The sequence below is a fragment of the Panulirus ornatus genome, chromosome 16, assembly GCF_036320965.1.
Source record: "Panulirus ornatus isolate Po-2019 chromosome 16, ASM3632096v1, whole genome shotgun sequence".
Lineage (NCBI taxonomy): Eukaryota > Metazoa > Arthropoda > Malacostraca > Decapoda > Palinuridae > Panulirus > Panulirus ornatus.
In genome coordinates, this window is record NC_092239.1 from 46,281,671 (window position 1) to 46,298,638 (window position 16,968).

The 16,968-nt window shown below is 39.9% G+C and overlaps 1 protein-coding gene across 1 annotated transcript in view; it reads right to left on the minus strand.

Annotated features, from left to right (window-relative positions):
- The window catches only part of LOC139753929 (glutamate receptor ionotropic, delta-1-like), a 74,381-nt gene that overhangs the window by 19,497 nt on the left and 37,916 nt on the right, over positions 1 to 16,968 (minus strand). The window contains exon 6 of the mRNA XM_071670888.1: positions 8,348 to 8,584. Coding sequence (XP_071526989.1) covers positions 8,348 to 8,584 — 237 coding nt within the window. The remainder of the gene's footprint in view (positions 1 to 8,347; positions 8,585 to 16,968) is intronic.

Below are 16,968 nucleotides of genomic sequence, written 5' to 3' on the forward strand. Positions count from 1 at the left end.
CCCTGGTGCAGTCTATTGATAATGAGTCGACCCCGGTACACCATATCGTTCCAAATCACTTTATTCCTTGCACGCCTCTCATCCTTCTCTATGTTCAGGCCCCGATCACTCAATCCTTCCACTTCCAATCTGGTCTCCCGCCTCCCCTTTTCCCCTCCATATGGTTTTTGTCAATCTTTCCTCACTCATTCTCTCCATATGTGCAAACCATTTGAATACACCATCTGCTCTCTCAACTAGACTTTTTTATTTCCACACATCTCTCCTACCCTTTCATTACTTACACATTTCATTTCCAGCACATCCACCTTCGTCCTTACAACCCTATCTAGAGCCCACGCCTCACAACCATTTAACATTGTTGGAACTACTATTCCTACAAACATACTCATTTTTGCTTGAAAAGATGACGTTCTCTCCTTCACACATTCTTTCTCCATCGCTCCCAAACCTTCGCCCCTTCCCCATCCTGTGACTCTCTACCACTTCCATGGTTCCCTCCGCTGCAGGGTCCACTCCCAGTTATCTAAAACACTTCACTTTCTCTAATTTTTCTCTTTGCAAACTTACATCCCAATTAACTTGTCCCTCAACCCTACTGAACCTAATAACCTTGCTCTTATTCACACTTTTCCAAACTCATTTATCAGTATTTGCAGTTTCTCATACGAATCACTCACCAGAGCTGTATCATCGGCAAACAACAAATGACTCACTTCCCAAGCCCTCTTATCCTAAACAGACTGCATACTCGCGCCTCTCTCCAAACTTCTTGCATTGCATTTACCTCCCTAACCATACCACCCATAAACAAATTAAACAACCATCAGGACATCACATAAGCCTGCTGCAGACCTACATTCACTGGGAACCAATCACTTTCCTCTCTTCCTACTCGGACACATGCCTTACATCCTTGGTAAAAACTTTTCACTACTTGTAGCAACTTACCTCCCACACCATATACTCTTAATACCTTCCACAAAGCTTCTCTATCAACCCTACAATATGCTTTCCCCGGATCTATAAATGCTACATACAAATCCATCTGTTTTTCTAAGTATTTCTCATATAAATTCTTCAAGGCAAACTCATGATCCACACATCCTCTACCACTTCTGAAACCACACTGCTCTTCCCCAATCTGATGCTCTGTACATGCCTTCACTCTCTCAGTCAATTTCCTCCGATATATTTTCCCAGGAATTCTCAACAAATTTATATACATCTGTAATTTGAACACTCACCTTCACCTTCTTTGCCTTTTGTACAATGGAACTATGCATGCCTTCCGCCAATCCTCAGGCACTTCACTATGATCCATACATACAGTGAATATCCTTACCATCTAATTAACAACAAAGTCGCTCCCATTTTTAGTAAATTCCACTGCAATAGCATCAAAACTTACAGCCTTGGCGGACTTCATCTTCTGCAAAACTTTCACTACCTCTTTTCTTTTCACCAAATCATTCTCCCTGATCCTCTCATCTCGTACACCTGCCACGAGCAAAACACCCTATATCTGCCATCAAACACATCCTTCTCACTCCATCACTACTTGTTATCACTTCCCCACGCCTTCCCTTCACCGATGTTCCCATTTGTTCTCTTGTCTTGCGCACTTTATTTACCCGCTTCCAACACATCTTTTTATACTCCCTAAAATTTGATGATACTCTCCCACACGAATTCTCATATGCCCTGTTTTTCAACTCTTGCGCATTTCTCTTGACTTCTTGCCGTTTTATTTCATACATCTAGTCATGTGTACTTTTTTATTGCAAGTATCGTCCAAACGCCGATCTTTTCTCTTTCACTACCAACTTTACTTCTTCATCCCACCACTCACTACTCTTTCTAATCTGCCCACCTCCCTCCTTTCTCATGCCACAAACATCTTTTGCACAAGCCATCACTGCTTCCCTATATACATCCCATTCCTCACCCACTCCCCTTACGTTCTCACCCACTCCCCTTACGTTACTTGCTCTCACTTTTGCCATTCTACACTCAGTCTCTCCTGGTGTGTGTTTGTATGTGTGTGTTCGTGTTGACGTGTGTTTGTGTGTGTGTGTTCGTGTTGACGTGTGTTTGTGTGTGTGTGTGTGTGTGTGTGTGTGTGTGTGTGTGTGTGTGTGTGTGTGCGTGTGTATCTAATGACCTATTTGTACTACATGGGGAGAGAACTTTACTCTTATTTGGCCAAAACTCTTGAACCTTTCCCACTATCATACGATTCTTTATACGTCTGTATATTTTCTTTCAAGAGACTAATTATATCTGTTTTTCTTTTCTTTAATGTGTACTGTGTTAAATGCATATGTATGAATGTGTATTGCGTGTATATGTACTGTATGACTGTGTACTGTATGTATGTTTATTTTTGAGGATGATATGTTTATGAGTGTGTCACATGTGTGAGTGTTTAGCGATTTCTATGTATGCTAAGATATATGTCCTTGCTACCAAATCTTAAAATTCTGATCATTTTATTCTCATCTGAACACTAAATCATTATTTTCTTTAGTGATTCACATCATAGATAATATATATGAAACATGGAAGGTACACGACTATTCACATGCGAATGTCATGCATACGTAATAAGATTACATAACTAAATCTCTATGGCATATATTTGAAAACCTGACCTCCATTCTACTATGTATCTCTTGCACCACCGGATCGGTGTGTCTGGAAAAGTATTCATAAGCTGCTCCACTGTAGAGCCAGGGTTCGGTGGCCCATCTCCAGCCATCCTGTTCCACCAGGTCCTGGAAGCTATCGAGGGTTCCTGACCTTCCCCTGACCGTCAGGTGGGCGATCAGTGAAGAACGGAACCCTGTGGTGATGACCAGGGCAGAACACCAGCCCCCATCCCACCAACACCTAGACATAGAATCTAGATGGTAATGACGCTGGACGCCAACCACTGTTTATAGCAAACTGTGTTCGCAGAGCAAAATTTATGACCATAAGTTGAGGTAAAAATCATACCAGAATAATGTCGACAAAACCCATAGCTACAAAAACAGACATTTTCTCACCAACACAACATGCACTTCACTCAGACACGTAGCACATGCCGAACACCCCGACATGAAACAGACACTAGTAACGGAAACTTACTGCTTTTTTAAGTTGAGGTTATGTATTTATTGTAAATACAATAATATATCGACAAATTTTAATTAACATTTGTAACTAAAGATAAAGTCCTTAAAGAATTTCAACCACTTCATGTGTCTAAACAGATTATAAACTGAGAGCAAATGAAGTAAGGAGAGTGGGGGAGGAAAGGGATGTATTTAGGGAAGCAGTGATGGCTTGCGCAAAAGATATTTCTGCCATGAGAAAGACAGGGGTGGGCAGATTAGAAAGGGTAGTGACTGGTGGGATGAACAGTGAAATTGTTAGTGAAAAAGAAGAGAGAGGCATTTGGACGACTTTTCCAGGGAAATTGGTAAAGAGTATTCAATGTATGCATGGCTCATGAAGTGCCTGAGGATTGGCGGAATGCATGCAAGTGACATTGTACAAAGGCAAAGGAGATAAAGATGAGTGTTCAGATTACAGAAGTATAAGTTTGTTGAGTTTTCCATGGATATTAAATGGAGGGTATTGACTGAGCGGGTGAAGCATGCACGGGCATCACACTGGGAAGAGCAGTTTGGTTTCAGAAGTGGTAGAGGATTTGTGGATCAAGTGTTTCCTTTGAAGAATGTATTTGAGAAACACTTAGTAAAACAAAAGGGTTTGTATGTAGCATTATAATATGGAGAAGCATATGATAGACTTGATAGAGAGGCTTAGTGGAAGGTATCGAGAGTATATGTGTGGGAGGCAAGTTTGCTAGAAGTAGTGAAAACTTTTATCGAGGATGCAAGACAATGAACAGAAGGAGAAGAGAAGAAATTTATTGGTTCTCAGTGAATGTCAGTTTCCGACAGGGGGCGCATGAATGTCTCCATGATTGTAAATTTGTTTTGGATAGGTTGATAGGGAGGTTGAATGCGCGAGTTTTGGAGAGAGGGGCAAGTATTGCAGTCTGTTGTTGATGATAAGGCTTGGGAAGTGAGTTAGTTGTTGTTTGCTGATGATACAGCGCTGGTGGCTGATTCGGGTGAGAAACTGCAGAAGCTGGTGACTGAGTTTGGGAAAGTGTGTGAGAGAAGAAAGCTGAGAGTGAGTGTGAATAAAGAGCAAGGTTATTAGGTACAGTTGTGTTTTGAGCAAGTCAACTGGAGGTAAGCTTGAATGCAGAAGAACTGGAGGAAAAGTGAAGTGCTTTAGATATCTGGGAGTGGATTTGGCAGCGGATGGAACCACGGAAGCGGAAGTGAGTCACATGGTGGGGGAGGGAGAAAGTTCTGGGAGCGTTAAAAAATGTTTGGAAGGCGAGAACATTATCTCGGAAAGCAAAAATGAGTATGTTTGAACGAATAGTAGGTTCAACAATGTTATATAGTTGCGAGGCGTGGGCTATAGTTAGGGTTGTACGGAGGAGGGTGGATGTGTTGGGAATAAGATGTTTAAGGACAATATCTGGTGTGAGGTGGTTTGATCGAGTAAGTAATGAAAGGGTAAGAGAAATGTGTGGTCATATAAAGAGTGTGGTTGAGAGAGCAGAAGAGGGTGTATTGAAATGGTTTGGTCACACGGAGAGAATGAGTGAGGAAAGACTGACAAAGAGTATATATGTGTCAGATATGGAGGGAACAAAGAGAAATGGGAGACCAAATTGGAGGTGGATGGATGGAGTGAAAAAGATTTTGAGCGATCGGGGCCTAAACATAGAGAGTTAAAGGCGTGCAAAGAATAGAGGGAATTGGAATGATGTGGTATATCGGGGTTGACGTGCTGTCAATGGATTGAACCAGGGCATGTAAAGCATCTGGGGTAAACCATGAAAAGTTTTGTGTGGCCTAGATTTGGAAAGGGAGCTGTGGTTTCGGTGCGTTATGCATGACAGCTAGAGACTGAGCGTGAATAAATGTGGCCTTTGTTGTCTTTTTCTAGCGCTACGGGGGGGGGGGGGGGGAGAGAGATAGATGGTCATTTTTATGTGTGGCGGGGTGGCGACGGGAATGAATAAAGGCAGCAAGTCTGAATTATATAAATGTGCATATATGTATATGTCTGTGTATGTATATATATGTATACGTTGAAATGTATAGGTATGTATATGTGCGTGTGTGGACGTGTATGTATATACATGTGTATGTGGGTGGGTTAGGCCATTCTTTCGTCTGTTTCCTTGCGCTACCTCGTTTACGCGGGAAATAGCGATAAAGGATATTACAAATATATATGATATATAATTCCATTATTATATATACTCACTATTTTCTGCGCCAGCGAGGTGACGCCAGGAAACAGACGATGAATGGCCTATCCACTCATATACACATATATATACATAAACGCCCATATAAGCACATATGCACATATGCACATTACATATATGTACAAATTCATACACATACAGACAAATTCATAAACACACATGTGCATTTTCATGCTTGCCTGCCTTCATCCATAATTGTCACTACTCCGTCCCACAGGAAACAGCATCGCTCCCCCCGGATTCAGCGAGGTAGCGCAAGGAAAACAGACAAAACAGAAACATTCCTTCACACACAGTCTCCAGCCGTTCGGTGTAATGCACCGAATCCACGGCTCTCTTTCCACATACCCTGGTGCAGTCTATTGATAATGAGTCGACCCCGGTACACCATATCGTTCCAAATCACTTTATTCCTTGCACGCCTCTCATCCTTCTCTATGTTCAGGCCCCGATCACTCAATCCTTCCACTTCCAATCTGGTCTCCCGCCTCCCCTTTTCCCCTCCATATGGTTTTTGTCAATCTTTCCTCACTCATTCTCTCCATATGTGCAAACCATTTGAATACACCATCTGCTCTCTCAACTAGACTCTTTTATTTCCACACATCTCTCCTACCCTTTCATTACTTACACATTTCATTTCCAGCACATCCACCTTCGTCCTTACAACCCTATCTAGAGCCCACGCCTCACAACCATTTAACATTGTTGGAACTACTATTCCTACAAACATACTCATTTTTGCTTGAAAAGATGACGTTCTCTCCTTCACACATTCTTTCTACATCGCTCCCAAACCTTCGCCCCTTCCCCATCCTGTGACTCTCTACCACTTCCATGGTTCCCTCCGCTGCAGGGTCCACTCCCAGTTATCTAAAACACTTCACTTTCTCTAATTTTTCTCTTTGCAAACTTACATCCCAATTAACTTGTCCCTCAACCCTACTGAACCTAATAACCTTGCTCTTATTCACACTTTTCCAAACTCATTTATCAGTCTTTGCAGTTTCTCATACGAATCACTCACCAGAGCTGTATCATCGGCAAACAACAAATGACTCACTTCCCAAGCCCTCTTATCCTAAACAGACTGCATACTCGCGCCTCTCTCCAAACTTCTTGCATTGCATTTACCTCCCTAACCATACCACCCATAAACAAATTAAACAACCATCAGGACATCACATAAGCCTGCTGCAGACCTACATTCACTGGGAACCAATCACTTTCCTCTCTTCCTACTCGGACACATGCCTTACATCCTTGGTAAAAACTTTTCACTACTTGTAGCAACTTACCTCCCACACCATATACTCTTAATACCTTCCACAAAGCTTCTCTATCAACCCTACAATATGCTTTCCCCGGATCTATAAATGCTACATACAAATCCATCTGTTTTTCTAAGTATTTCTCATATAAATTCTTCAAGGCAAACTCATGATCCACACATCCTCTACCACTTCTGAAACCACACTGCTCTTCCCCAATCTGATGCTCTGTACATGCCTTCACTCTCTCAGTCAATTTCCTCCGATATATTTTCCCAGGAATTCTCAACAAATTTATATACATCTGTAATTTGAACACTCACCTTCACCTTCTTTGCCTTTTGTACAATGGAACTATGCATGCCTTCCGCCAATCCTCAGGCACTTCACTATGATCCATACATACAGTGAATATCCTTACCATCTAATTAACAACAAAGTCGCTCCCATTTTTAGTAAATTCCACTGCAATAGCATCAAAACTTACAGCCTTGGCGGACTTCATCTTCTGCAAAACTTTCACTACCTCTTTTCTTTTCACCAAATCATTCTCCCTGATCCTCTCATCTCGTACACCGCCACGAGCAAAACACCCTATATCTGCCATCAAACACATCCTTCTCACTCCATCACTACTTGTTATCACTTCCCCACGCCTTCCCTTCACCGATGTTCCCATTTGTTCTCTTGTCTTGCGCACTTTATTTACCCGCTTCCAACACATCTTTTTATACTCCCTAAAATTTGATGATACTCTCCCACACGAATTCTCATATGCCCTGTTTTTCAACTCTTGCGCATTTCTCTTGACTTCTTGCCGTTTTATTTCATACATCTAGTCATGTGTACTTTTTTATTGCAAGTATCGTCCAAACGCCGATCTTTTCTCTTTCACTACCAACTTTACTTCTTCATCCCACCACTCACTACTCTTTCTAATCTGCCCACCTCCCTCCTTTCTCATGCCACAAACATCTTTTGCACAAGCCATCACTGCTTCCCTATATACATCCCATTCCTCACCCACTCCCCTTACGTTCTCACCCACTCCCCTTACGTTACTTGCTCTCACTTTTGCCATTCTACACTCAGTCTCTCCTGGTGTGTGTTTGTATGTGTGTGTTCGTGTTGACGTGTGTTTGTGTGTGTGTGTTCGTGTTGACGTGTGTTTGTGTGTGTGTGTGTGTGTGTGTGTGTGTGTGTGTGTGTGTGTGTGTGCGTGTGTATCTAATGACCTATTTGTACTACATGGGGAGAGAACTTTACTCTTATTTGGCCAAAACTCTTGAACCTTTCCCCACTATCATACGATTCTTTATACGTCTGTATATTTTCTTTCAAGAGACTAATTATATCTGTTTTTCTTTTCTTTAATGTGTACTGTGTTAAATGCATATGTATGAATGTGTATTGCGTGTATATGTACTGTATGACTGTGTACTGTATGTATGTTTATTTTTGAGGATGATATGTTTATGAGTGTGTCACATGTGTGAGTGTTTAGCGATTTCTATGTATGCTAAGATATATGTCCTTGCTACCAAATCTTAAAATTCTGATCATTTTATTCTCATCTGAACACTAAATCATTATTTTCTTTAGTGATTCACATCATAGATAATATATATGAAACATGGAAGGTACACGACTATTCACATGCGAATGTCATGCATACGTAATAAGATTACATAACTAAATCTCTATGGCATATATTTGAAAACCTGACCTCCATTCTACTATGTATCTCTTGCACCACCGGATCGGTGTGTCTGGAAAAGTATTCATAAGCTGCTCCACTGTAGAGCCAGGGTTCGGTGGCCCATCTCCAGCCATCCTGTTCCACCAGGTCCTGGAAGCTATCGAGGGTTCCTGACCTTCCCCTGACCGTCAGGTGGGCGATCAGTGAAGAACGGAACCCTGTGGTGATGACCAGACAGAACACCAGCCACCATCCCACCAACACCTAGACATAGAATCTAGATGGTAATGACGCTGGACGCCAACCACTGTTATAGCAAACTGTGTTCGCAGAGCAAAATTTATGACCATAAGTCTGAGGTAAAATCATACCCAGAATAATGTCGACAAACCGATAGCTACAAAAACAGACATTTTCTCACCAACACAACATGCACTTCACTCAGACACGTAGCACATGCCGAACACCTCGACATGAAACAGACACTAGTCAACGGAAACATTACTGCTTTTTTAAGTTGAGGTTATGTATTTATTTGTAAATACATAATATATCGACAAATTTTAATTAACATTTGTAACTAAAGATAAAGTCCTTAAAGAATTTCAACCACTTCATGTGTCTAAACAGATTATAAAACTGAGAGCAAATGAAGTAAGGAGAGTGGGGGAGGAAAGGGATGTATTTAGGGAAGCAGTGATGGCTTGCGCAAAAGATATTTCTGCCATGAGAAAGACAGGAGGTGGGCAGATTAGAAAGGGTAGTGACTGGTGGGATGAACAGGTGAAATTGTTAGTGAAAAAGAAGAGAGAGGCATTTGGACGACTTTTCCAGGGAAATTGAGCAGGTGACTCAGATATGTAAAAAGGAAATCGGCAGTTCCATATATATGTATATATATATATATATATATATATATATATATATATATATATATATATATATATATATATATATATATATATATATATATATATATATATATATCCCTGGGGATAGGGGAGAAAGAATACTTCCCACGTATTCCCTGCGTGTCGTAGAAGGCGACTAAAAGGGGAGGGAGCGGAGGGCTGGAAATCCTCCCCTCTCATTATTTTTTTTTTTTCCAAAAGAAGGAACAGAGAAGGGGGCCAGGTGAGGATATTCCCTCAAAGGCCCAGTTCTCTGTTCTTAACGCTACCTCGCTAACACGGGAAATGGTGAATAGTTTGAAAGAAATATATATATATATATATATATATATATATATATATATATATATATATATATATATATATATATATATATATATATATATATATATATATATATTTATATATATATATATATATATATATATATATATATATATATATATATATATATATATATATATATATATATATATATATATATATATATATATATATATATATATATATATATATATATATATATATATATATATTTATATATATATATATATATATATAAATATATATATATATATATATATATATATATATATATATATATATATATATATATATATATATATATATATATATATATATATATATATATATATATATATATATATATATATATATATATATATCCCTGGGGATAGGGGATTAAGAATACATCCCACGTATTCTCTGTGTGTCGCAGAAGGCGACTAAAAGGGCCTCTTTCTTCTTTTTCACTAACACTTTCACTTCTTCATCCCACCAGTCACTCCCTTTTCTAATCTGCCCACCTCCTATCTTTATCACCCACAAGTTATTTTTTGGAAATAAAGTCAGGGGTTGGTGAGAGGACGAGAGCAAGGGAAGCAGTAGCACTACTCCTGAAACAGGAGTTCTAGGAGTATGTGATAGAGTGTAAAAAAGTAAATTCTAGATTGATATGGGTAAAACTGAAAGTTGATGGAGAGAGATGGGTGATTATTGGTGGATATGCACCTGGGCATGAGAAGAAAGACCATGAGAGGCAGGTGTTTTGGGAGCAGCTAAATGAGTGTGTCACTGGTTTTAATGCACAAGACCGGGCAATAGTGATGGGTGATTTGAATGCAAAGGTGAGTAATGTGGCAGTCGAGGAAATAATTGGTATACATGGGTGTTCAGTGTTGTACATGGAGATGGTGAAGAGCTTGTAGATTTATGCGCTGAAAAAGAACTGGTGATTGGGAATATCTGGTTTAAAAAGCGAGATATACATGAGTATACGTATGTAAGTAGGAGAGATGGCCAGAGAGCGTTATTGGATTACGTGTTAATTGACAGGCGCGCGAAAGAGAGACTTTTGGATGTTAATGTGCTGAGAGGTGCAACTGGAGGGATGTCTGGTCATTATCTTGTGGAGGCGAAGGTGAAGATTTGTGAGGGTTTTCAGAAAAGAAGAGAGAATGTTGGGGTGAAGATAGTGATAAGAGTAAGTAAGCTTGGGAAGGAGACTTGTGTGAGGAAGCACCAGGAGAGACTGAGTACAGAATGGAAAAAGGTGGGAAAAAAGGAGGTAAGGGGAGTGAGGGAGGATTGGGATGTATTTAGGGAAGAAGTGATGTCTTGCGCAAAAGATGCTTGTGGCATGAGAAGAGTGGGAGGTGGTTGATTAGAAAGGGTAGTGAGTGGTGGGATAAAGAAGTAAGATTGCTAGTGAAAGAGAAGAGAGAGGAATTTAGATGACTTTTGCAGGGAAAAAATGCAAATGAGTGGGACATGTATAAAAGAAAGAGCCAGGGGGTAAAGAGAAAGGTGCAAGAGGTGAAAAGAGGGCAAATGAGAGTTGGGGTGAGAGAGTATCAATAAATTTTAGGGAGAATAAAAAGATGTTTTGGAAGGGGGTTAATAATGTGCGTAAGACAAGGGAGCAAATGGGAACTTCAGTGAAGGGGGCTAATGGGGAGGTGATAATTCGTAGTGGTGATGTGAGAAGGAGATGGAGTGAGTATTTTGAAAGTTTGTTGAATGTGTTTGACGATAGAATGGCAGATATAGGGTGTTTTGGTCGAGGTGGTGTGCAAAGTGAGAGTGTTAGGGAAAATGATTTGGTAAACAGAGGGGAGGTAGTAAAAGCTTTGCGGCAGATGAAAGCCGGCAATGCAGCAGGTTTGGATGGTATTGCAGTGGAATTTATTAAAAACGATGGTGGCTGTATTGTTGACAGGATGGTAAGGTTATCTAATGTATGTATGATTCATTGAGAAGTACCTGAGGATTGGTGGAATGTTTCCATAGTGCCATTGTACAAAGGCAAAGGGGATAAGAGTGAGTGCTCAAATTCCCGAGGTATAAATTTGTTGAGTATTCCTCGTAAATTATATGGGAGGGTATTGATTGAGAGGGTGAAGGCATGTACAGAGCATCAGATTGGGGAAGAGCAGTGTGGTTTCAGAAGTAGTAGAGTATGTGTGGATCAGGTATTTGCTTTGAAGAATGTATGTGAGAAATACTTAGAAAAGCAAATGGATTTGTATGTAGCATTTATGGATCTGGAGAAGGCATATGATAGAGTTGGTAGAGATGCTCTTTGGAAGGTATCAAGAATATATGGTGTGGGAGGCAAGTTGCTAGAAGCAGTGAAAAGTTTTTACCGAGGATGTAAGGCATGTGTACGTGTAGGAAGAGAGGAAAGTGATTGATTCTCAGTGAATGTAGGTTTGCGGCAGGGGTGTGTGATATCTCCATGGTTGTTTAATTTGTTTATGGATGGGGTTGTTAGGGAGATGAATGCAAGAGTTTCACCAGCGCTGGTGGCTTATTCATGTGATAAACTGCAGAAGCTGGTGACTGAGTTTGATAAAGTGTGTGAAAGAAGAAATTTAAGAGTAAATGTGAATAAGAGCAAGGTTATTAGGTACAGTAGGGTTTAGGGTCAAGTCAATTGGGAGGTAAGTTTGAATGGAGAAAAACTGGAGGAAGCAAAGTGTTTTAGATATCTGGGAGTGGATCTGGCAGCGGATGAAACCATGCAAAGTTCTGTGGGGCCTGGATATGGAAAAGGAGTTGTGGTTTCGGTGAATTATTACATGACGGGTAGAGACTGAGTGTGAACGAATGGTGCCTTAGTTGTCTTTTCCTAGCGCTACCTCGCACACATGAGGGGAGAGGGGATTGTTACTCTATGTGTGGCGAGGTGGCGATGGGAATGAATAAAGGCAGACGGTATGAATTATGTACATGTGTATATATGTATATGTCTGTGTGTGTATATATATGTGTACATTGAGATGTATAGTTATATATATTTGTGTGTGTGGACGTGTATGTGTATACATGTGAATGTGTGTGGGTTGGGCCATTCTTTCGTTTGTTTCCTTGCGCTACCTCGATAACGAGGGAGACAGCGACAAAGCAAAATAAAAACATATAAATAAATAATATATATTTATTTATTTATTCATCTATTGAAGCTTATTCTTTCATTGAAATGTGAAGAAAGGGATCATTTATTTTTTTCAAAAGTGATAGAGATGGAAAGCAAAAAGGTGTTTTTCATGAATGTACTGGAAAAGTTGAGGTCCAGATAAACTTTTGGTCTGTCAAGGCTTTATTATGGCGGATGACCAACTATCTACCCTTATGTATCCAAGATATGGTTGTACTTTGTGTAATGAAGACAATTGGGAAACATCATAAGCCAATATTCCAGTTTCATGATAAGAGAAGTGGACCAGGCAGTATGATACAGTGGTTAAATTGATGAAAACTACTATTGACGTTTGTGTAAATAAATTATACATTTCCCTTTTCTATAGCCAGAGGTTGAACCATTATGTGACATTCATTCTTCATTTCATTTCAAGCTAGAAGTTTCAGTTTTCTAAATCATTTCTTACATTTTTCAAATGTATATATATATATATATATATATATATATATGTGTGTGTATGTGTGTATAAGTATGTATATAGGTATATATATATATGTATATATATATATATATATATATATATATATATATATATATATATATATATATATATATATATATATATATATATATATATCTTTTTTTTAAACTATTCGCCATTTCCCGCGTTAGCGAGGTAGCGTTAAGAACAGAGGACTGGGCCTTTTTTGGAATATCCTCACCTGGCCCCCTCTGTTCCTTCTTTTGGAGAAAAAAAAAAAAAAAAAAAAAAAACGAGAGGGGAGGATTTCCAGCCCCCCGCTCCCTCCCCTTTTAGTCGCCTTCTACGACACGCAGGGAATACGTGGGAAGTATTCTTAATCCCCTATCCCCAGGGATAATATATATATATATATATATATATATATATATATATATATATATATATATATATATATATATATATATATATATATATATATATATTTGAGCACTCGCTCTTATCCCCTTTGCCTTTGTACAATGGCACTATGCAAGCATTCCGCCAATCCTCAGGCACCTCACCATGAATCATACATACATTAAATACCCTTACCAACCAGTCAACAATACAGTCACCCCCTTTTTAATAAATTCCACTGCAATGCCATCCAAACCTGCTGCTTTGCCGGCTTTCATCTTCCATAAAGCTTTTACTACCTCCTCTATTTACCAAATCATTTTCCCTAACCCTCTCACTTTGCACACCGCCTCGACCAAGACACCCCACATCTGCCACTCTATCATCAAACACATTCAACAAACCTTCAAAATACTCACTCCATCTCCTCACATCACCACTACTTGTTATCACCTCCCCATTTGCCCCCTTCACTGAAGTTCCAATTTTCTCCCTTGTCTTACGTACTTTATTTACCTCCTTCCAAAACATCCTTTTATTTTACCTGAAATTTAATGATACCCAAATTACAGAGGTATTAGTTTGTTGAGTATTCCTGGTAAATTATATGTGAGGGTATTGATTGAGAGGGTGAAGGCATGTGCAGAGCGTCAGATTGGGGAAGAGCAGTGTGGTTTCAAAAGTGGTAGAGGATGTGTGGACCAGGTGTTTGCTTTGAAGAATGTATGCGAGAAATACTTAGAAAAACAAATGGATTTGTATGTAGCATTTATGGATCTGGAGAAGGCATATGACAGAGTTGATAAAGATCCTCTGTGGAAGGTATTAAGAATATATGGTGTGGGAGGCAAGTTGTTAGAAGCAGTGAAAAGTTTTTATCGAGGGTGTAAGGCATGTGTTCGTGTAGGAAGAGAGGAAAGTGATTGGTTCGCAGTGAATGTAGGTTTGCGGCAGGGGTGTGTGATGTCTCCATGGTTGTTTAATTTGTTTATGGATGGGGTTGTTAGGGAGGTGAATGCAAGAGTTTTGGAAAGAGGGGCAAGAGAGAGAGAGAGAGAGAGAGAGAGAGAGACTCCCACATATGCTTATATACATACAAATATATATCAACATGCACATACATATACATACACACACGCAGACATTACATACATACACATGTTTATATTCATACTTGCTTCGCTTCATTGGTTCCTGTCACTATCCCGCCCCATAAGACAACTGCTCACCATCCCCTGCTTCAGCTAGTTAATGCTAGGAAAATAGACAAAAAAAGGCAGAATTCGCTCTCACTCAGTCTCTAGCTGTCATGTATAATGCACCAAAACCACAGTTCCCTTTCCACATCCAGGCCCCGGAAAACTTTCCATGGTTTACTCCAGACGCTTCACATGCCCTGTTTCAATCCATTGCTAGCACGTCGACCCCGGTATACCACACAATTCAAATGCACACTATTCCTTGCCCACCTCTAATACTGTTGTATGTTTAGGCCCTAATCGATCAAATCTTTTTCACTCCATCCTTCCATCTCCAATTTGGTCTCTCGCTTTTCCTTCGTCCCTTCACCTCTGACACATATATTCTCTTTTTCAGTTTTTCCTCATTCATTTTCTCTCTACATTCAAACCATTTCAACACATCCTATTTTGCTCACTTAACGATACTCTTTTCATTACCGGTACATCTCTCTTACCCTTACATTACTTACTCGATCAAACCAACTGACACCACATATTGTCCTGAAATATTTTATTTCCAACACATCCACCTACCTCCGTACAATCTTATCTATACGTCATGCCTCGCAACCATAAAACAATGTGGAATCACTTTTCCTTCAAACATACCCATTTTTGCTCTCCGAGATAAGATAACGTTCTCGCCTTCCACACATTCTTCCTCGCTTCCAGAACCTTCTCCCCCTCCCCCACCCTGTGACTCACTTCCGCTTCCATGGTTCCATCCGCTGCCAAATCCACTCCCAGATATCTAAAACGCTTTACTTCCTCCAGTTTTTTCTTCATTCAAATTTGAATTCCAATTAGCTTGTCCCTTAACCCTACTGGCCTAATAACTTCTATCTTATTCACATTTACTCTTAGATTTCTCCTTTCACACACGTTTTCAAACTCGGTAGCCAACCTCTCCAATTTCTCACACTAATCAGCCACCAGAGATATATCCTCGGTAAACAACAACTGACTCACTTCTCATGTCCTCACATCCACAACAGACTGCATACTCGTCCCTCTTTCCAAAACTCTTGCATTTACCTCCCTAACAAACACATCCGTAATCAAATTAAATAACCATGAGGACTTTCTTCACCCCTGCCGCTGACCGACATTCACTGGGAACCAATCACTCTCCTATCTTCCTACCCATACACATGCCATACATACTTGATGAAAACTTTTCAACACTTCTAGCAAGTTACCTCCCACACCATATTCTCTTAAAAACTTTCACAAAACATCTCTGTCAACCCTGTCATATGCCCTCCTCAGATCCATAAATGCTACATACAAATCCCTTCGTTTATCTAACTATTTCTCACATACTTTCTTCAAGGCAAACACCTGGTCCGTACATTCTTTACCACTTTGAAATCACACTGCTCTTCCCCGGTCTGATGCTCTGTACATGCCTTCACCTTCCCAATTAATACATCCTCATATAATATCCCAGAAATACTCAACAAACTTATTCCTCTGTAATTTGAACACTCACCTTTATCCCCTTTGCCTTTGTACATTGGCACTATGTATGCATTCTGCCAATCCTCAGGCACTTCACTATGAACCATACATGCATTGAATATCCTTACCAAGCAATCAACAACACAGTCACACCTTTTTTAAGAAATTCCACTACAATACCATCTGAATCCGCCGCCTTACTAGATTAGATCTTTTGCAAAGTTTTCACGACTTCTCTCTTAACCAAACCATTTTTGATGACTCTCTCACTTCGCGCACCTCTCCGACCAAAACACTCTAAATCTGCCACTCTATCGTCAGACACATTTAGCAGGCCTTCAGAATGTTTACTCTAGCTCCTTCTCACTTCATCACTACTTGTTATCAACTCCCCACTTGCCCCCTCACCTATGTTCCCATTTTCTCTAGTCTTACGCACGAGATTTACTTCCATTCAAAAAATCTTTTTACTCTCTCTAAAATTTGATAATACTCTCACACTCCAACTCTCATTTGCCCTCCTTTTCAACTATTTCACCTTTCTATTTTCTTCTTGCCTCTTTCTTTTATACATCTCCCAGTCATTTGCACTACTTCCTTGCAAGATTCGTCCAAATGCCTCTTTTCTCTTCCACTAATAGCCTCAGTTCGTCATCCCACCACTCACTGCCCTTTCTAATCTGCCCACCTCCCACCTTTCTCATGACACA